This window comes from Brienomyrus brachyistius, unplaced genomic scaffold (assembly GCF_023856365.1).
Source record: "Brienomyrus brachyistius isolate T26 unplaced genomic scaffold, BBRACH_0.4 scaffold67, whole genome shotgun sequence".
In the NCBI taxonomy this organism is placed as follows: Eukaryota; Metazoa; Chordata; class Actinopteri; order Osteoglossiformes; family Mormyridae; genus Brienomyrus; species Brienomyrus brachyistius.
Window position 1 is genome coordinate 72801 of NW_026042342.1, and position 20333 is coordinate 93133.

The window sequence follows — 20333 nt, forward strand, 5'->3', positions numbered from 1 at the left end:
TTTATAAGGCGGGAATCCCTTTTTTTGTACCAAAATTGGTCGCCCAATCGACAGACATACAAAACACAGGCATGCTTTCGTGGGCAGAAGGAGTTTCCTGCAGCTGTTCCTATCAGGGAGCCCAAGTTGCCCTCCCCTTCCCTCCAGGTTTGTTTTGAGCCTTTGATCTCCAAACAGTCATGTTCTCCTCTAGCAGCACCGGGTGATATGAGCCACTCCCACCTTCTCCAGCCACTGGCTTCTGTCAGCACGCATTCGGGAGAAACAGGTTTACGTAATGCTACTTCGGGCTCTCTGCTGCCCCTGCAGGCTACTATGTGCACAGCCTCAAAAGAACAGAAATCTACTGGTCAAGTGATGCATCTTGCGTGTCACTGTGACACCGTTTTGCAGGAGTAATAAAAAGAAAATTAATTCATCTCTATATCACCAACAGGCACCTCTTCCCGTTCTACTCGCTAGAATGTAGTAGGTGGATTGGGTTGGAGGAAAACCGAAGGAGCCCAACCAGTTTAAATGGTGCTACTATTGTCCCAGTTTCCGCATCTTTCCACTTTTGCTGACACATTGTTTTTTTTCCCCCGTTTTGCATATAGCTCACAGCACAGAAATGGCAGAAACCACAGAAACCTTTCCGCTTAGGATCTCATTCACCTAAGAGATTCAGGTCCGTCGCAAAGATGCCCCCCCCCCCCCCGAGCCACTAGTTCGTCATGGTGCAAATATCCGACTCAAGGTTAGGCCTGTCTGGCTAACTGCCAAATGCCGCATACACCTCACACCTAATGGCTCAGATGGGACATAAATTACAGTTGAATGACACAGTCATTGTCTCCGTACAAAAAAAAACCCAACTACACGCAAACCACTGACTTCCTGTGTGGGTTAACAGAGAACACATCCCACATCTTTACCGAACTTTGGCTTCTCCAAATGCAGTATCAGTGTGGAGCCATGCCAAAGTTAGATTTAATCACTCAGAGGCGTGCAATCGGAGACCTCGTGCTACAGCAGCACCTGGACCCATCTCTCCTATTAAGCAGACCGTTAAATCCCAGAGCCGCGGTCTCATTCCGGAAATACGGGACTAAGGAATGTTGTCCCCAAGCCTCTCAAAGGTCACTCTCATTTACAGAGAACAAACTGACGGGGGGGGGGTCAGCAGGAACGGCAGCCATTCGGGCACGCCGTGGCATGGGAGCCAGCCAGTGGGCGTCGGATGCGGTCGATTCACATCGCGACGGCACTTCAACGGCGATATTGTTCAGCGCGGCCTCCGAGTGGGCGGCTCCCCATTAACAATCACAGAAAGCGCACAGAGACCATGTGTTTGTTGTCAGAGTGAAACGCGGCAAAGCAGCCTGGACCCACCTGCCTGCTGACGGGCTGCAGGTACTTCGCAGGGAGCATCTCGGCACGCGACCGATATTTGTGCCTTTACTTTCCCTCCTTTTTCACTACAGGATCGGCTACTTCTTGTCCCACACACCGAAAAGCCATCCTTCAACAGAGAGTATGAGCAATCACCCCTGCATTTTACATTACTCAGAAATTTGGAATGAATACGATCCATTCCCCATAAGGGGTTGGGCTCCAAACACTGTGGTTTGCATCTGGACTTAACAGCTGTAATTATTGGGATAATAAGTAACCTGGTCCTCAGCTGGGGTCTAATTAAACGGTTCTATAAATCATGTGCAACATGGTCCACCAACTCCACCTGAATTTCGCCCCCCCGCCTGCCCTGCCCTCACCGCAATCACCAAAGCTAAAGTGAAAATTAGGCATGCATTTAATTGCATCTGTACTGAAGTCAGCCCAGTTCCTTGCTGCCGGAATGCGAAACCTCAGAACCATGAATATCTAAGAGAATATCATCAGACAGGGAGGGACCTGATTGAAAGTTAAGACCAGTACTGGGCTGAACCGGATCCCCCTACCTATACCACGAATCCTCAAAATGGCTAAACAAAGGGTGGAGTGGAAAAAAAACAAAGGTCTCCAAACAGTGCAAAGCAGGAACAATGCGTTCTCTTAAATTATTTTAATTTCCTGTGTACACTAAAATTTACACACTTAAGTCAGTAAAGAAGCTGGGCATGCATATTAACCTTTTGACAGGCTCTTCAACTGTATTGACTTTTTCCATAGGAATTTTCCCATACATTTTACAGTCCATAGTTTTACTGTACACAGTCTAAAGCCACAGCGAACTATGATTACATCCACTTCATCTTTACAATGTGCAAAATCCTTCTAAAAACAGATTTACAGTAGTAGAACATAAACAAAATCAAACAAAAAGGCAGGGACGAAAACGAGACAGGCAAACAAGTACTTAACATTGTGGAAAAAGAGAAATGAGTGAGTACATATTGGTCCCTCATTCTTTGTCATTTTCAGCTGATTATCGCTTCAGTAACTCACGTTCCGGTTTGTCTCTTATCCAAAAATACCAGTGGTTCGATTGGAGATCGCCAACCCTACCTTCACACAGCAGAAACGACAGCGAGACGACGTCTGTGTCCAGCGAGCACAGGGGCATAATTTTCCGGAGATGCAGACGCAGATGACAACAAACGAAATCATCCGACAAACAAACAAACAAACAAAAAACAAAAAAAAAGCAAAATGACAGAAATCAAATGGAAAAAAATCTATTTCAGAATAAAATCTACATACAGTAAAAATAAAAACTAAGGCAATTAACACAACAGGAAACATTCAGCTGGATTTTGCAGGCAGTGTGGTTTCAAGTTATGTACATCATTTTATATTTTTATATATTTCGAATTCACTTTACTTGGCCTTCCAAGAAGGACCTCAGCCAGTGTTCTCACTACCACAGACAGACGCACTCCCAGCACGGAATGGGGGGAATAATCTTCCAAAAAATAACTGAAGTTCATATCCCTGATTATTTACAGATTGATTCTCATAATAAACAAGACTGCTTCCACAGAACTTAAGTTCATAAATAAATATATGCTTTTATTTCTGATTTCTCAATGATCATTGTCATCCGTATGGTGAGTTGAGCTTCTCTCGGGGTTTTGATTTCTGAAGCAAACTGGGCAGCAGCAAGATGTGAGCGAGAGAGAGAGAGAGAGAGAGAGAGGGAGGACAGAACAGGGGGTGACCAATAGCGGAGACGCGAGGGGGTTCAGTCGGGCGTGGCAGTGCCGCTGGACGTGCCCAAGGGGGTCAGCGTGGTGGGGAACATCAGCACCTTGGCCTGCATGAAGGACAGGTCTGGCAGGCTGCTGATCACCTTCGCCGCCTCCTCGCTCAGGTGCTCTTCCTTGCGAGGCTTCCTGTTGGCAGAGAAAAGGCAGAGACGTCAGCTCGGGCCGTGATGCCCCCCGCTGTCAGCCAGACACGAGCCAGCAGCGATTGGAGTGAGTTCCTCTGCGCCCCCACGCCCTCCCTGCCGCCACATGAATCCCGCCTCGCTCTGGTACTTTCAGTTCTCATCTGCCCAATCTCCCCTTCTCTCTCTCTCTCTCTCTCACACACACACGCGCATCTTGTTTCTCCCGGAAGCCCATATATGCCAGCCCCAAACAGAGAGCCGTTTGGCTCCATCTTGTGGTCACGGAGTGGTAACACCCTCTCAGTCTACACCACAGACCTCACTAGCTGCTCAATGGGAATCACGCTGTTCAAAAACGTCCAAACATTTGCATTTTTAAAACACAAACCCCCTGAATGCAGCTCTTTCTTAATTATAGGACGTGATTACAATGAAGGCAGGTTTCAGAACAGAAAGGGCGATGGAGATGACAAGACACGAAGCATTTTCCGGACAGCAGGGGAACGAGTACAAGCACCTGGTGGACGTGCTGGTCTTCTCCACAGTGGACATGAGGCGGGCGAAGGCGTCAGCCACACGGCTGCTGGAGGCGCTGGTGTCCAGCTTGGCGGTGGTGAGCTCGTACAGCTCGGGGTCCACACCTGTCACGGCGGCGAGGGGTGAGGCGACGTGTCACATGACCCCCAGGTCAAAGGTTAGCCACTTTTCCCCATACTGCTACAGGACAGCCACCACTTACAGCCTAAACTAACAAATCCGTCCGGCTGTCCAAACCCCCCACAAATAAATATCAAAACACTCTGAAGCCCATCAGAAATGTCAATGGGACTTTCCACTGGGGGAAGTCAATGTGAAAACCTGCATGTTTCCATCTACATACTTCGGCAGAGCGGGCAGGGCCATCAGAACGTCCAGAGGCACGGTAACAGGAGACACATATGACGAGGCCAAGGGGCCATACTTCCAAGTTTACATCTGTCACTGAATCGACCAGGTCCTCAGCAGAAGTTTCATTCACACAGAAGGTGGATATCTTTTTAGTGTACTTAACGCAGAAAGCATGCAGGTGCTGTGCTTATAGAGAGGTTAATAATCAGCTATTGTTACGTTAAATCTCTGGCTGGTGTCTGAACCTAAACGGACCCGAAATACTAGGGTGAGGCATTCACCGATTTTCCATATGAAAATCAAGAATCAAAGTCAGTTAGACCATTAAATAAATAATTGAACGTGGTGGTGACCTACGGCCACTGCCCCGTATGACAGAAACCAGCCAGCTGGAGATCAGAGCGAGTACAGAGGAGGGTTAGGGACACGGTCAGCGGCTCTCTGGTCTGTGGGCGACAGAAAATAAACACGCTTGCTGACCTGGAATAGACGTGGTGGTGATAGAGCTAGTGTCCTCCACGGGCCCAAAGAAATCGAGGTTGAGCAGAGAGGAGCCTCCACTAGCTTGAAACCGCCGCGAGGGTAAGGGTGGGGGGGGCGGGGGGCAGCCAGAGGAGGAGGGGTTACAGGTACAGGAATGGAAAGAGAGGCCGTTTACACACAGCTTGGTATTAGCACAGCACATACACAGTGAACCACACACAGACACGCAGACTGTGTTAATCTAGAAACCAGGCAGGGATCCTACACAAAAGGTTATTAGTTATTAGTACCAAGTAAAAAATGACAGCAAGAGGAAATTAAAAGTGACGAAAACAGACGTATGACACCTACAGCAAGAATATATAGATTTACCATGATAAAATGTGCACAATATCAACATAATGTATCTATGTTTGAAATACACATCAAACATTGTCCCTCAGATGGTCATAAGGGCAGCAACATTTTACAACATGCATCAGTCATATCACTTGTGTTATTCAGGTTACAATGCTACTGTTTTTCTTGAGGTGATCCTGAGGACTGTCTCACTTCATTAACATCCAGATAATCTTCCTGCCTTTTAAAAAGCAACACGCTGATCGACCGCACTGGCTCCTTTTTATCTCAGAAATTAAAGAGCGAAATCTGGGTTTAACTCGAGATTAAAGGCCTCTGTAGTGTAACCGCTTTAAACCATTTTAGCTTGGCAGCAGTTTTATGAATGGGGTTGTCTGGGAGGCTGCGGCATGTTAACGCTGCGCCACACTTTGGTGATCATTAGCACTTAGGCGACGCCAAACCGGGCGCCGTTCAGTGGAAACGTGTGAGGAACATGGAGGTGGACATACCATCCAGGGGGTTAGTAAGGCCACTGCTACTCCAGTCGAACTGAACAGGGGGGAGCGCCTCCTGCTGGTGGGAAGAAAAACAGCAAAAACAAACAAAAAAAAAAAAACACAGAAATGAGACCGGTGACATGCTCCTCAAGGTCCGAAGTGTGGTAGAGGGAGATTTGGGAATGGTCAGCAGAGGAGCCTGGTGTGGAAATCACCCAAACCGCTCGGACCCTGGGCAGCTGCGTAATCGTACCTGTCCTGGGTCCCGCGGGCAAGTGCCGATTTCCGGGGAGACCGGAGGTGTTTGTGCTATGGAAGCGATCTTCTCTGCGGCCGAAATGGGTTTCACGGGTTCTTTGGTGGGCTCCAGCATACCCTGCCAGGGCGAGGGGAGGCTTAACACGCGACAGCACAGCGGCATGGCGGCTCACGGATGGCGGGAAACGTGCCGGCTCTGCCGTGAACACTCACCAGACTGGCGGCATACATGGGCACGATCACAGGCTGCTTCTTCTGACCTGTGAACAGCTGTGTGGACAAACAGAGCCGCCTTTAACTCTCACTCTAACGAGGCCAGAGGACTGGCGCCGAGCCGGGTGAGGGTCATGTACCACGATGGCAAACTCACGATGTTCCTGGTATCGATGCCCAGGGAGCAGAGCAGGGTCTTGTTGCTGTGCGAGCCCCCCCACTGATGCCGTAGGCCAAAGGCGTTATGGATGTCCTGCAGTTGCTGCCACACGTTGCATGACCCCCTGTGGAGCAGCACAGTCATGTGACCCACACAGTCATGTGACCCACACAGTGCACAACCAACACTGCCTGTCTACTCCCCCATCCTATCTGGGTCATGGAAAGTGCAAATACCTCCCCGTTCTTTATTTTTGGTGTAGAACTTTGCCAATCAGGCCATGGGGGGAGAATGAGGAGACTTAAGGCTGCGGTGTGATCGTACAGGGATCTCGATATAAGCGGCAGCCAAACGGCAGTCGACGTAACGCAAGTGTGCAGCACTTTGTCGGGATGCACACCCTGGGGACGCCGTGGTGCTCCTCTCCTGCCGCTTCTCCGGGGGCTCCAGCAGCGCCTGCAACGAGATGACCTCCTCCGTGGCCTCGGGCTCCACGGCGTGTGCATCTGGGAAGCTGACCTGAAACAGCCGCTCCAGCCGGCTGGCCAGCGACACCTAGTGGGCACAATGGAGACAGTCCGTGTACAGGACAGGACTACAGATTAGCGGCCGCCGGGCGTCGGGACTGCCGCTAAACTCCCAAATCCGAGATGGAGGGGAGAGGCGAGGACTCTTTACTTCCAGTGCAGAACCATTTCACAAGCGGCACTGAATTTTGTAACGTTTGTATTTGCAGCAAATACCTGTTGATAATTATTGTGGGAGATAAAAATGGCTAGAAATTTTCAGAAGGTAGTACAGATGAGCATTGCTCATACAAGAGAATGGCCACAGGACTGTTGGAACCCGTTCATATTGAGCCCCCAGAACACTTGTGATTTCATGACGACGATTTGAGCATCACAAAGGCTCTGATGGTCGTCAGGGAAGCAGGGGATGCTGAATCACACTTGAGTCACACTTGCCAGCAACACGCTTCCTGCCTTACAAAAGCCTGGGGAACACTGGGAGAGAGAGGAGTTTGTCATTAAGGAGGAGCATTTAAAGCTAATAGGGGTTAATGGATCGGAAACAGGGAGTGTGTTTACCTCTTGTGGCAGTGCAGTAGCGCACTCTACAGGAGGGAGGCCTAACTTCACCTGGCATCTTACCACCCCGATACTAGTCACCTTTCCAAGGGATGCTTTCACGTCCCCTACTGTTAGACCAGATTAAATCTAATCTCCCTTTCAGAGGCTTGACTGAAAATCCAGCCAAAAAACATTGTTAATAAAACATACATAGGAGTGAATGGAAGTACAGTGGTGCTTGCAATTCATGGACACTGTGGTCCACGAACAATTTGGTTAGCGACCAAAAATTTTGTTTAAAAAATGCATTGATTCAAACTGGGCGACGAACAGATTTCTCGACCAGATTCCTTTTTTTATACTAGTGTAGCACCGGCGGGGCACATGTCCCAGCATGCACCGCGTGCAATTGTAAGTAGAAGGACCACGACAGGCACCCAACAAGCACCGAACCCAAATACACAGATGAGGAACACAAGGTTGTAAGACACCACACTGCAAGATATACATACGGTGGGAGATTCACACACGCGAAATACACGGGAGGATCGGAGCAGGTACACACAAAGGCAGTCGTGGCTTAATGGTTAGGGAAGTGCACTCATAATTGAAAGATTGCAGGTTCGAATCCCCGCCCAGCAAGGCACCACTGAGGTACCCTGAGCAAGGTACCGCCCCCAAGCACTGCTCGCTGGGCACGGAATTAACTGCCCCCTGCTATGTCAAATATGGCTTAAATGCAGAGAACACATTTTGTTCTCAACAATGACAATTAACCACTAAATTCTAATTCTAGAAATGCAACCATCAACAACAATACAAGGCTTAGGGACTGTTAATAAAGAGCATGATTTCCCCGGCAAGCAAGTCTCCATGTCTCCCTCTGCTCCCGCGATGCCTCGGTCAGCCCGTTGCCACACTATATTATTGTGTTTTTCTTTAAAGTTTTCACTATAAAAACCAGAAAATTAACAAAAATTATTATTTGGTAGGCTTGTGAACGAATCAATCTAATTTCAATGCTTTCTTATGGGAAAAACTGCCTTGGCTCGCGTACAAATTGGTTCACGACCACTTTCCTGGAACGGATTGTGTTCATGAAGCGCAGGCACCACTGTATACTGTGTACAAGATGAGCCAAATTGTTCTGCGCGTGTGAGGAAAATACTCTGACTGTAGCCTTGCAGATATGACATCATGCCATTTCATCGCGATAGGCCAGCGGCTGTGATGGACCGCGCTCAGTGGCCATCGGCGTGAACGGCCACCTGTGTGAGCTGGCTGGGCAGCCAGATGGGCAGCCATTAAGGGGAGAGCCCCACCTGACCTGGTAGCTAAACCCCCCCACCCCCCCCCCAAGGCGAGCCAGCCTCAGAGATATCAAGCATCACAGAAACCAAGCATAGCGCAGTATGCCGACTCACAAGAACATCCAAGGGCTCATGATCTTAACACACATCAGCAGCGACAGCACCAGAAAATAAGGTATGAAAGGCCGACAATGCATCCATCTTAAATCCATTTATCCACCACAGGGTCTCAGAGGAAGCCTGGACCCCATAGCATGATATAATTTAAAACAACACTTTGTGTTCTGTCGCATAAAGATACAGGCCCATTGCACAAGGGCTATATTGTCACATATGCAAATAAAACCACAAGACTGAAAATATGCAGAATGTGGCCTGTCGCTTACACAATCTTTTCCATTTTGAAGTGAGCCAGCAAGATGACCAAGACAGCATTACACATACTGCACGGCAGGGCGAATTTTAATCTTAAACTTGGAATGAAAGCCACTAAGGTTTATATGAACCAAAGCACAGAATTTATTAAATTGAACAAAAAAAAAATCTGAATGCAAAATGCAGTTTAGTGCCAACGAACAGCCGTCGTTATTCCCGTGTTGAAAAACTTATTTCAAAAATAATTTTTTAACTCGCCGAAAATAATCAAGTGTCTGTACGGTCTGGTCACACTGGGTCACCACAGTTGATCACAGTTTTGTTTTGGAGCAAGATGATCAAATTAGCTACTGGGGGGAGGGAGGAACAGCTGCTCCAACACCAATTACTGGTGCCATTCCTGGAGTTATTTTTTGCTTCAGGAGTGAGACTGTAAATAGAAAATAAGAGACACTTACTGAGTTTTACTTGTGCTGTCCCTTGTACAATGCAGAAACACATGCGAGGCAAAGGGACTTCCCACGGGCTACACAGCATCCTCAAAGAGCTGCTAAGCACCAGCACCGCAGGCTGCAGACTGCTGTACTGCAGGGCAGCATTCCTCCACCCAGTCCTCAGGAACTGCCAGACGGTCCGTGTTTTTGCTCCCTTCCAGACAGTCCACATTTCTGCCCCCTCCCAACTCACTATTTGGAGCGGGGAGGGAGCAAAAACGTGGACTATGTGGGGGTCCCCGAGAAAAATATATTAAAGCTTAAAAAATATATTGGACACCGGTACACTATGTCAGCTGAACTCCTAACAAACAATATTTGCGGAAAGCCATGTGAGGCGGCCAAGTGAGGTACAGACAGCAGGCTTTAAGTTCGACTTGTGTGGCACAGATTGTTCCCGGTGGTTATGAATAGGGAACAGAAAAGTGATAATGAGCTTAGGGAGACATAAGTGCTACTTAACACCACGAGTATGGGCTGCTGGGTGAATTTCCCATAATCCCTTCCTAACTGTCAGCTATTATCGTGAGTCTTTCTGACAACTCATTTAAGTATTTTACTTCTTACCACACTTAATTCATTAAAAAAAATACATCTAAGAGTCATCATCAGCACAGAATTATCATCCTAAAGTCAACGTTAATAACGAGATAGTGCCGCGCCTCACTGGCCCAGTTAAGGTCAATGGAGTCCAGGGTTGCATTTTCCCTGCAGGTAGAGCTCCTTTGTATCCAGTTCAGTCCATCAAATGAATATGGAAGGAAGAAAGGAGCTAAGGACCTGCTGACCGCAGGAGAGCTAGGTCACCTTCGAGCTAATATACAAGGGCTGCCACAAGTAGATACAGCAGAAGACAAGAACTGCTCTAGGAAAACCAGATTAATATGGAGGGAAAACTGCCGAAGCGAGAGAGCGGCATGACTGCGTGGAGGAGGATGCAGGAGCGTGCTGGAGGCCATCGGGAGTCAAGGGTTTGATCGCAGAGAGGAGGCTGTTGTGAGGAAAGAGCATTGTGCTTCAATGAGTCTCCCTATCATCAGAACAAAAGCAGCCAGTGATGAAAGCACAGGCCTTGCTTGCAGAGGTCATTTCCAGGCCACCGTGCAGACTGGACCGTCTCTGTACTTCACCACACTACTGCTGCAGCTTCTCTGCTACATGGGCAGTAACTGAGCACTTTGAGTGACTCTTCTAGCTAATGTTTATCCTGTACCTCCATTTCAGCCTAAACCGGTCCCTCCATTCTTACAGAGGGAACGTGCAGGAAACGCGACAGTCCTCCAGTAACACGGCTGCCCCGCCCAGCCACCCTTCCTGAAATACGATCCATCGCCCGGAAACTGAAACCTACTTAGGCTATCAAGAGTGAGACAAGGCTGTCATACATAAGGGATGACGGGAGGGAGTGCAGTCTGTGTCAGGTCTGGATCGACCAGTCGGGAAACATTCCTGAGATAGGATCGGGATGTGGGCACGTATCTTAGGGTGTGGTAGCGTGTGAAGGTCACTGAAGGTCAACCGGATCCTAAGGTATTACATCATCTCCTGAGTTTGACTTTAAAGCTGTGGTTTGCTAGGAAAAATACAGACATTTGCGAATGGGAACTTTACTGCTGCTCAAACTGAACAAAGAAAGGAACTAAGTAACACTTACTAGGCTGGCTCTCCTGCAGGTCTGTGGGCTGTCAGGAGGGGGCGCTGAGAGAGAAGGGCTGCCCTGCCACTGCCCTTCACTCTCCTCTGCATCAGAAGTGCTTTGCTCCGGTCCAAAGGCCGCCCAGGATTCATCTCCTCCCTGGTCCTGACCCTGCTCCTGTTCCCCAAAAGCATTCCACCCCGTGTCGAAATCTGGGTTGGCACCAACCGGGGCGGAGCTGAAGTCCGCAAAACTGTCACTGGCGGGGAAATCTGCAAACTGAGATTCCTCACCATCGCCATCCTTTACGCCCCCGTGGTCTTTTGGAGAGTTAAATTCCCCAAAGTCCTCCTCATCAGGACACTGCCCGGCGGGCTCAGAGTCACCTTCCGGCCCCCCAGCCGAGGCCGGGTCGCCATCACCCGCCCGGTCAAAGTTGGCAAAGCCCTGATGGCCACATGTGGTCGCGTCCCCAAAGTCCCCAAAGTCCTCATCATCTTCCTCAGGCTGTCCAGAGTCAGAAGGTGTCTGCCCTCTACAGGGTGTCGGTGAAGAAGCAGGACCAGTCCTGTTTTCTCCAGAGTCCTCCAGTCTGTCACTGGACACGGTGTCATCAACAGCACCGCGGAGCTCCGCCCCTTCCTGGGGTACCAGCCTATCCTCTGACAGCGAAGGCCAAGCCCCGCCTTTGGTTGTGTCCGGCCCCCCTGCCGCAGCCTCCTCGCAGCCATTCTCCAGTGTGGAGTCCTCTGAGCCCAGGCGTGCAGTACCTGGCTCCACGTCCCTTTGCTCAAAGTCACTGTCTGTGTGAGAGCCCCCCTCCCCGTTACTCAGGCCTTCCCTCGTCCCCAAGGTGGATTCGGCAGAGGCTGCTGCCCCAGTGTTCCCGACCCCCCCTGCCGAGTCGGCCCATGCTAGCCCCGCCCCGTCACCTAGTAACCTCCCTTCATCACAGCCGTCCCTGTGCTCTGCTGCATCTGTTCCCTGACTGGAGTCCACTGGCATGACAGTGCTGGAAAAGGCAGAGAAATCCGCAAACTCATCGGCGGGGCTCGAGGAGCGGCACTCGAGCGGGGTGACGGGGGCACTCCCTTTTTTGTGGGGGTGGACAGGGCTTTGGGCGGAGCCAGCTTCCTGCACGTCCAATGCCGTGAACCCATTTGTGAGGACCTCAGTAACAGGGATGCCCCCGTTACAGTCTGGGGCCTCGGCTGCGGTCCGACCGCTACGCGTCTCCCGGTTGGAGGAGCTCAAACATGTGCCGGGTTGGGTCAGAGTTGCTGGTTTTTTCCAGTCCTCGGCACCCGCTGTTTTCCCAGGGAGGGGGCCGTCCCAGCTGCTGGAGGAATCGGCGCCCTGGACATCCGTGTCAGACGACACAGAATCGTCCTCCATAGAGCCCCTGCCAAAAGGCCCCGGGCCCAGGTCCGTGAATGTGGCCCCGCCGTTGTTGAAGAGACTGGGGGGCGACGTGTCTGCTGCGGACTGTGATTGGCCGAAGGTGGCGGGAGTGTCAAACTCTGTGAAGCTGACACTAGACGGCACCCCGGAGAAGCCCCCAAAGTCGCCAAACTCGTCGTCGTCATCCTCTGCTCCTTCATCCAGCGGAGGCGGAGAGGAAGAGTACATGCGCACTGCCTCTGGCTCCATGGTCCCTCGGCAGTGTGTCAAGGCTTTGCGCTCACACCTGCAGAGGATAACAGTGTTCAGATTACACAGCCTTATGATTAAAGTTCTCCTTTAAATTTCAAACACCTCATCACTGATCTCATCCTTAAAAGATGGGAAACGCTGGTTCTTGTGAAGACCAGGTCAAGAAGAAAACAGCAAAGATTCAATGGTAATGATTTAAAAAAATGATAAACAAGGTGGGGCAGCATGGTGGTGCAGTGGTTAGCACTGTTGCCTCACACCTCTGGGACCCGGGTTCAAGTCTCCGCCTGGGTCAAATGTGTGTGAAGTTTGCATATTCTCCCCATGTCGTCGTGGGGTTTCCTCCGGGTACTCCGGTTTCCGGTGAATGGTGTGTGAGTGTGCCCATTGCTTCCGGGATAGGCTCAGGACCCCCCACGACCCAGTAGGATAAGCGGTTTGGAAAATGGATGGATGGATAAACAAGGTCAGTATAACCACAAATAACTGAATATAAAATGTTTTTTAAATAATCAGGATATTGCATACAACACACATAAATGTCTTTTTCCTCTAATGCAGACATTCCATTTTTAACTCCATTTCTACTTAAAATACTTAAAATTGAAATTGCTTTCAAATGAAAACTACCTCAATCTCCCACTAAAATCCAGAAGAGCCACAAAATTTTAGGGTTACTGTAAGGAAATGTTACGCAATAATCTAAGACATGGAATACGGCAGATTAGGATCATTACCACAGAAGAAAAATCTACCATCAGTGCTAATCAGTCAGATTCTAAATTACATTTGAACTGCGTTTCATCTCAGTATTTTATACCGATTTAGGAACAAAAGTATTCCGGGCAGCATCAGACTGGCTGAGACTGGTGACCTCGCGGAACCCTTTGGTTCCCATCCCAGGGAAATGCATTCAGACTATGCTAAAAAGCAGCAGAAAGCAGCAGCCCCCATACGTTTGTGCTGATCCATGGCAAATGTGTCGGGAAGCCTATTCGTTTTCCACCCCTGCCAGGGAAGAGTAATCAACCAAGGAAAGTGAGTGAGCCAACTACACGTGGACAACGACAGGCCTTGTGGGTAAAGTAAACAGAACAAACGGCTCCTCTGACTGACCTTGGCCCAGTAAAGAGTCTCAAGGGACGAGCCCAGAGACACTAGCAATGTGTGGACAGTATTGCCAAAACCGTGCAACCTCTCAAATTTCTCCAAGCTGGCGAGGTCAGGCGTTTCTGCAGATGGCTAGCCATGCTAGGTGGCCCGCTCAACATCATCAGCGAGTCTGGGAGGAGGGATGAGTCCTCATTGTGCTCACCAAAGTGGATCTGTGCTTACGATCAGCAAAAAAAAAAAAAAGAACACTATACCTAGATAAAGCCCACGGTTCCCATGATCAAGAGATTTGACGGAGGACCCCAATTCAAACAAGCCCAAGGGAGGGGTGCCCTGAACTGTGCTCCCCTCCCAGCCCAGCCGAGCATGCGGTCAAGAGAAATTGAACAGCCGCCAGAGCGTGGGACAGCAGAAGAATAGTGTTCTTTTAGACTGCAATTAAGCGAAAATGAAACCACGAGCTGGAATGGACAAACCTGGAGATGCTGAGACTCACCAGATGCAAACAAGGGGCGAGTATCAGTATAACGAGAGCCCCCTCAGCGACGGACTATCATAAACCAAGACATGGAATGAAGTCAGGTTTGACACATTTTTAAAGTTAATTTCGTTTTACTCAAAGCATGCTGCGGACACTAGCTTGAGAGCAAGTTAATATTTAACTGATAATTAATGACAACCAGGTTAAAACAAATTAAATTAAGTATTGTTAAAACAATACTATCAACACAAGTAGTACAAAAATATGACAAATTCCACATCTTAACACATCTATAGCGTTACCACAGTAAAAGAAATCATCCTCAGAACAGTTACCTGAACATAAGAAGATCAACAATGGTCAGGAAGGCTACAATAAAGTGACACAGGTCATACAGAACATGTTTTCATGTGTCTCTTTGGTGGCCAAAGAAAGACACCAATGTAACAGCAGCAATAAAGTTTCAAGTACCTCAAAAAATCACAATAAACGGTGACACTGCTTCAAGCATACCAGTATCGGCCAAAGTCTCCTGTCTGCTAGTGAGGAGTCCCCAGGTCAGACAGGAAGCACCTAATCAGAACCCTGATGGAACACTTTACATGATGCTATGGTGAATACTATGGCACCGGATAAGGAATTTTCATGCAAAAAAAAAAGTTCCCATCTCAAGCGACAGGTAGAGTATCCAACAATACAGTGGGAGTTTTTAGACATTTTAACATGTTGCTTATTTTTAACTATTGACAGGAAGACGACTGAATCGAAAGGAGACTTCTAGAAAGCAAAACTAGATGGTTAAAAATCAGAAAAACCACTACATAAATACAAAGATTTATTTAAAGTAATAAAGAACTAAAGATATATTCCTTTCCTGTCACAAACAAACCATCTCTTTTAAGAAGATTTTAAGAGCAAGTTTCATATCACCTCAAATTATACCAGTACTTGATCAAAACTTTAAATTGAAAACTTAGCTGTTGAAAATATTTGGTAAAACAATTCTTGCTGGGACAGATATATTTTCATCCTAAAACTGAGCTCTATAAGATTTTTTTTTGCCATTCTGAAAGGCTAAATGTTCAGAAAGATTGCATGGTGCAATGGAGAGCAACATCCAAGAATTCTCTATACCGACTGCTTTTATTGCTGATACCACTATTCACAAGAAGGGTCCCAACCCAAGAGAGTGAGCATCAGGTCAGTCAATGTTTGCTAATTATTTCACGAAACATCTGCCTTTTCCACAATGACTTATTTTCAACTCTACATTTGCCTAGTGTTAAGCAAAAACTTTTTCAAGAATACCCCCAAATTAATGTATGTTTACTCCAATGCCACAAAATTATTTGTTTGGGATGCTCATTTTGGGAGAATTCTGTTTTACTTCTGGAAAAATTTTCAAAAATAAAATCAGAATATTCCATACACCATAATATGGAGATGTGGCAAACTGGTTTACCTACTTATGCCATAAACAGTTACGCAGATCTTCCATAAACAATTAAGGATCATGAAATATGTGACATTGTGTTTATGTTTCGGTGTCATTTGCTGATGTGTAACGTGTCCATGGGAAGGCTCTCATTCTATTCATTATAATGCAGCAGCTAGGTTACAGCAAATATTTATTTCCATTTTGCGTTTCATTTTTGTTTGACACCACTCTTACGTAAAAACTCTCCGCTCGTCTCAGACTATACACAACTGTTTCGTAATTGTACAAGTTCACTTGTAAATATAACAGAAAATGAAATACTTCACTCGTCCGGTACTACACGAAGCTCCACTATCATAATACAAGACTTCTGTAAGAAAAGCTTTATTCGATTCAAGATACCGCAATCGTGTAGCTTTTTCTTAAATACAACTAAAACTAAAACAATACCTATACAGAATTAAACTACAGGGAACTTAAATTGTTATCGTATGAAGGCATTTTATGATTTTGGCCACTAGGATATAAGCAGTTACGCTGAAGTCAAAGGTAACAGGCAAACACAAAGCGTTATTACACCACAGCGGCAATTAATGTCACTGGTTCACTTCCCCACAAGCAGTATTTCACAAAAAATAGAAAACTTCCCCAATAAGGCGTGTACTTGCGTTGACTTAAAACTGTTCAAGTTATAAATCTCTCATCACTTAATGCATAGTTGAAACAGTCAACGGGAATCCGTAGGATAGCATCCGTCGACATGTGCCAAAAAAGAAAATTAGGCCGCTGTCAAACTTTAACAAAGATGTCCAGCGAATGCTTCCGATAACCAATCGTGACAGCTTACACTGCCTACCTGGTGACAGCTGTCAGGTACGTTTTTTGATTCAGCACTTCGCTGCCAAACACAATCAGACACCATACTACCCTCGAATAAAGTTACACGCTTGGCGCATTTGTCGTGTCCAGTAAAACGGTTAAAACACGGACACAGAGGCTTGTCTAGCTACCCCACCTAACGACCCGTGCAGGCGCCCGGCGCCCCTGCCCGTCGGACCGGGATAGGCCCTGAACCTACTCCCATGTCGGCCGACGTCGTAGAAAGCGAGACCGGCTCCTATGTCACCCGGAACATTTCCAGGGCCGAAACCCGAACGCGATGACAGAGAAGCAGGCCTTCCATTTTTTATGAGGCCCTGGCTCGGGTTTCCGCGAGTGACGACTCCCTTTCCCGTTCCCGGCTAGCCGCGGCTTAGCTAGCTGGGAGACTGCTCGGGCTCTCAGGCACAGAGAGGGAGAGTACACAAAGAAATCACCCGGCGTACCTTTAAGTCTTTTTGTGGTTCACTCTCATGGTTCGGATGCAGCGCAGAGTCCTCACACCCCGACGGCATCGATAGAAAGCGGGGCTATTAAAACTCCTGCACTTGTGCTCATGTAAATGAAGGTTAAAGCAACCGGCTCCACTCGCAAAGCCCTCTCCTCTTCCCCGTAGGAGTCTCGGTTCACTTTTACCCAGTATGCAACTGCGCCTTCGTCACTTCCGGTCGGCTCGGACTGTTGTTTACTTCTCCAGGGCGACGGTGTCAACGGGGCGCTTCCGGGATCCGTTTTCCTGAGACGTTACTCAAGTGAGGCGTTCAACTTTGTCGCCTTCTTTCCAGTTGCAGTCCTTTAGTGTGGTGTATTTTTTATAATACATATACAACGACGTCGACTTCTTGCTAACCACATCCTGTGCTATATATTTGTGGAGCTTCACGGTTGCTAATTAAGACTGTTCTTTTCACACTGTAACTTAAAGCTGAGAAGGGTTCTGTGCTGCTTATGTGATGCCTATTTACGTATCAGTCTTTTGGGGGGGGGGCTCATTTAGTATTTTTTGATGTCGGATGATGATACCGACATTTCGTCAATTTACTAAACATCTCTGCAGACCCCCTTGTGTTTTGTGTTGCCTGGGATAGAATTCAGGTCCCCGTAATCAAGATTAGCTTTTAGACGACAGATATTGATGGATTTGAACCGAAATATTAGATTATTGAGATATTATGTAATATTAGATTTGTGGAAAAGGTGCAATAATCCGTTAGAAGTATTAGCTTCTGACGGGAGTGAATCATAGGCCTGAAGTAAATTAAGAACAGGATCATTAGTTCTGGCTAGTGATGTGGGAGGTAATTGCTATAGTAGCAGTAAAGTCACAGACGACGTGATACATTACTGTTAACATATCCCTTCCACTTGTACTGTCATTAATACGCAAAAAAGTGAGTTGTTCTGTTTCAGATATAATGACCTCTTTGGTTACTTGGGAACTGTAGTCCTCTTTTGAAATAAAATGTTGAAGGTGCAGTTTATTTACAGGGCTGTTATAAACAAGTTTAATAACGATGGAAAATTCTGATGTATATTTATACTCCATCCATGCATCCATCCCATTTTCTGCCGCTGATCAAGGTCTAGGTCTCGGGGGCAGCAGTCTAAGCAGGGATGCCCAGACCTCCCTCTCACCAGCCACCTCCTCCAGCACCACTGGCGAAATATCAAGGCGTTCTCAGACCAGCTGAGAGATATAATCTCTCCAGTGTATCCTGTGTCTGCTCCAAGGCCTCCTCCTGGTTGAACATCCCTGAAACAGTTCGCCGGGGAGGCATCCTAGCCTGAACCACCTCAGCTGGCTCCTTGCGATGCGGAGAAGCAGCAGATCTACTTTGAGCCCCTCCTGAATGTCAGCTCCTCACCTGATCTCCAAGGCTGAGCCCAGGCACTCTGTGAAGGAAACTCACTTACATCATTATATTCTAGATGAGTGGAAAATTACAGATGTTTCTATACATTTTCTATGCATTTTGTGTTACATGTCAGTCTTAGTATTTTCCCTGATTGTTGAGTTTTTGCTTCTTGAATCTAAGCTGTTTTTTTCAGGTCTCCTTGTTTAATTTGTCTGTATCCAACTTCCTCACCTTGTACCTCAGAATTACATTATGATCCATCCCAAGTACAATAAATTTATTTCCTGCAATGACAGTTATACATCCATTTGTAACTTTGCTTCTTCTAGCAGTCCATTGTATCCTTTTGTTAATTATCATACTCGAAATGTGTTGTGATCTGTTTGCAGTGCAGGGGCGCTGCTTGAGATTTTGGGCCCCATGCAAACCAATCCAATTATGTTCCAAATTTTTAGGGCCCCTTTATGACACACCTGTACTGTTTGACCTCGTTTTAGGTTGATGATAGTCTTCATTTGGCTTCTTCAGTTAGTTCTTAGACTGTTCATCGTACTCCAACTGCTGGGTTGCCAGTAGATATTTTTCTTCTATGTATATAAGTGTATTTTTAAAAGGTTTTCCTATTTTCTTATATGACGTATGGTACCAGTCAGAAGTCTGAGTACATTTTTGTAATGTTTTTATCAGCACTTGAAAAAGAAAAATATACATTGCAAGAAATAAACCATAGAGAGTACCAAAGCATTCTTCAAAAAAGTGAAAAATTCCCATGAAATGGCCACCATTTGTCTTGATAACAGCTTCACAAACACAAGGCATTCAGCTCACCAGAGCAGACATGTTTCCCTAGCTCTTCTGCAGAGAGGTAAGGTGCATGTGAGTTGCTCCTTTGTTTCATTCATCCAATAAAAGTTCTATGGGATTGAAATGTGGAGACCAGGCAGGCCAGGTCATTAGCTCAAGCTGTCCTTGATCTCACAGTTTTTGTGTGCTGTATCCAGTTGTTCCTGGATACTCCGGTTAGCCTAAATTTCCAGCAAACACTGCACCTCTGCCTTACACCAAAGTGACCCCACCATGTTTGTTAAATGTTTGTCATTACGTGATCTGTACAGCCTATCCGATCCGTGCCCTCCTGGTCCACTTTATGTATAAGTACATGTGCACTTGGGTGTGCCAGTTGCAGCATTGACGTCACGTCTGTGTTCGGGCAACGTTAGCGATCACAGCGATCCATGCCGAAGCCCAAATCTTCAAGCAGGTCCAGGCACGATTCAGCGTACCGTGGGTCAAACATGCTTGGGCACAGTACGGATGACCGAGTGTGAGTACACCCTATGATGTACCTGTAGAAATCGGTGAGGATATGAAGGGGCATGTCATACTTAATTAGGTTTGCACAAGAAGGGGAGCTGCTTGAGTGCAGACTTGGCTACTGTGCTGGAGTGGAAGTACCAGAAAAGATCATCAACGCGAACTGAGGAACCTACAACTTCTAATTCTTTCCCCTTCAACTTACACCATCAGTGTATATGAGGGCCTGCAAATCCCCGTGCAACTTTCTAAAGCCCGCAATCATCTCCCTCATTTTGATGTTGTTGAGGCAAAGATTATCGAGGCACCACTGTGATAAGGCACCACTCTCCTCTCTGCAGCCTTTCTCGTTGCCATTGGTGATGAGGCCCCGGATGGTTGTATCATCAGAAAAATTAACAGCAACATTACAGCTATATTTGGCAGTACCGTCATGTGTGGCCAGGGAGTATAAGTACACACACTGCGGTGTGCCAGTGCTCGGGAATCTTGCAGAGGAGGTATGCCAGCCAGTTTTAACTACTTGAGGTCTATTGGTCAAAATGTTCAAGACACAGTTA

The 20333-nt window shown here is 47.3% G+C and overlaps 1 protein-coding gene and 1 long non-coding RNA gene across 5 annotated transcripts; one reads left to right on the forward strand and one right to left on the reverse strand.

Moving 5' to 3' along the window:
* Positions 1-2029: 2029 nt before the first annotated feature.
* aftpha (aftiphilin a) lies at positions 2030-17236 on the reverse strand. Of its 4 annotated transcripts, none has more exons than XM_049002379.1 (10): positions 17050-17236; positions 11058-12726; positions 6555-6709; positions 6152-6278; positions 5995-6051; positions 5777-5899; positions 5536-5596; positions 4682-4765; positions 3831-3954; positions 2030-3314 (listed from the first exon to the last, which is right to left on the reverse strand). In XM_049002379.1, exons 2-10 carry the CDS (start codon positions 12687-12689, stop codon positions 3164-3166), a joined length of 2514 nt encoding a protein of 837 aa, XP_048858336.1. In that variant the 5' UTR covers positions 12690-12726; positions 17050-17236; the 3' UTR covers positions 2030-3163. The 4 variants fall into 4 exon arrangements, with proteins under 4 accessions (XP_048858336.1, XP_048858335.1, XP_048858338.1 ...); XM_049002378.1 differs by having other exon boundaries at positions 5536-5599; XM_049002381.1 differs by lacking the exon at positions 4682-4765 and having other exon boundaries at positions 17050-17235.
* A 22-nt stretch (positions 17237-17258) lies between these two features.
* LOC125725454 (uncharacterized) lies at positions 17259-18754 on the forward strand. The gene is made up of 2 exons (XR_007387491.1): positions 17259-17355; positions 18185-18754. It is a non-coding gene; the product is annotated as an uncharacterized LOC125725454 (long non-coding RNA).
* Positions 18755-20333: the final 1579 nt, after the last annotated feature.

What these genes read in the sequence shown, in the direction of transcription:
- aftpha (XM_049002378.1), bottom strand. Translation starts at nt 12,689, where the DNA reads ATGGAGCCAGAGGCAGTGCGCATGTACTCTTCCTCTCCGCCTCCGCTG. An exon ending in GCATCGATACCAGGAACATC is followed by an intron (nt 6,052 to 6,151) that starts GTGAGTTTGCCA and finishes TTGTCCACACAG; the next exon opens with CTGTTCACAGGTCAGAAGAA. An exon ending in CACCACCACGTCTATTCCAG is followed by an intron (nt 3,955 to 4,681) that starts GTCAGCAAGCGT and finishes CCGCCGTGACAG; the next exon opens with GTGTGGACCCCGAGCTGTAC.